The sequence below is a fragment of the Myotis brandtii genome, unplaced genomic scaffold (genome assembly GCF_000412655.1).
Source record: "Myotis brandtii unplaced genomic scaffold, ASM41265v1 scaffold6138, whole genome shotgun sequence".
Lineage (NCBI taxonomy): Eukaryota > Metazoa > Chordata > Mammalia > Chiroptera > Vespertilionidae > Myotis > Myotis brandtii.
In genome coordinates, this window is record NW_005370337.1 from 9,420 (window position 1) to 9,985 (window position 566).

Below are 566 nucleotides of genomic sequence, written 5' to 3' on the forward strand. Positions count from 1 at the left end.
TGGGTGCCAGGGTCTGCCCGGGATCCCGCATCTGTCTTCCCTCCGCTTCTCACACTGAGTATTCACGCACCTGCTGTGTCCTGACCTCTAAGTTCATTCTGGAACTAAACAAAGAACAGGCATCTCTGGTCCTCAGCATGGGGCTGTCTGACCCTGACACCATCCAGGTTTAACACTGATATTGAGTTTTGAAGTCATAGGACCTGAGCTCAAAGGAAGGCGGGGGAGAGGCGGAGCCTGGGCATCCCATTGAATACTGGCCACTGTCCCTCTCACAGGTCCCTGCTCAGCAGTGTCCACTTCCTGCTCCTCATATTCCTGAAGGTGCCCCTGTTTCTGAGCATGCTCAGTGCTGTCCTCTGGGTGAACAGGCCTCAGTGGGCAACTTGTGAGGAAACACAGTTTGGCTAAGACAACCTGCCACTGTCCCCGCCCATCCATGTCCTGTCCAGAGACACAGCCACTCGGGCTACAGAAGACTGATCTTCCACCCTGAACCTTACATCCCTTTTCAACTTATCGCCAGAGACTTAAAAAAACATTTTAATGAATATATCACCTCCAGA

At 52.3% G+C, this 566-nt stretch overlaps 1 protein-coding gene across 1 annotated transcript in view; it reads left to right on the plus strand.

Moving 5' to 3' along the window:
- Positions 1–363, plus strand: part of LOC106723640 (CMRF35-like molecule 6) — a gene marked incomplete at its 3' end in the record, with an annotated part of 4,381 nt that extends 4,018 nt beyond the window's left edge. Inside the window, exon 5 of the mRNA XM_014528076.1 lies at positions 279–363. Coding sequence (XP_014383562.1) covers positions 279–363 — 85 coding nt within the window. The remainder of the gene's footprint in view (positions 1–278) is intronic.
- Positions 364–566: the final 203 nt, after the last annotated feature.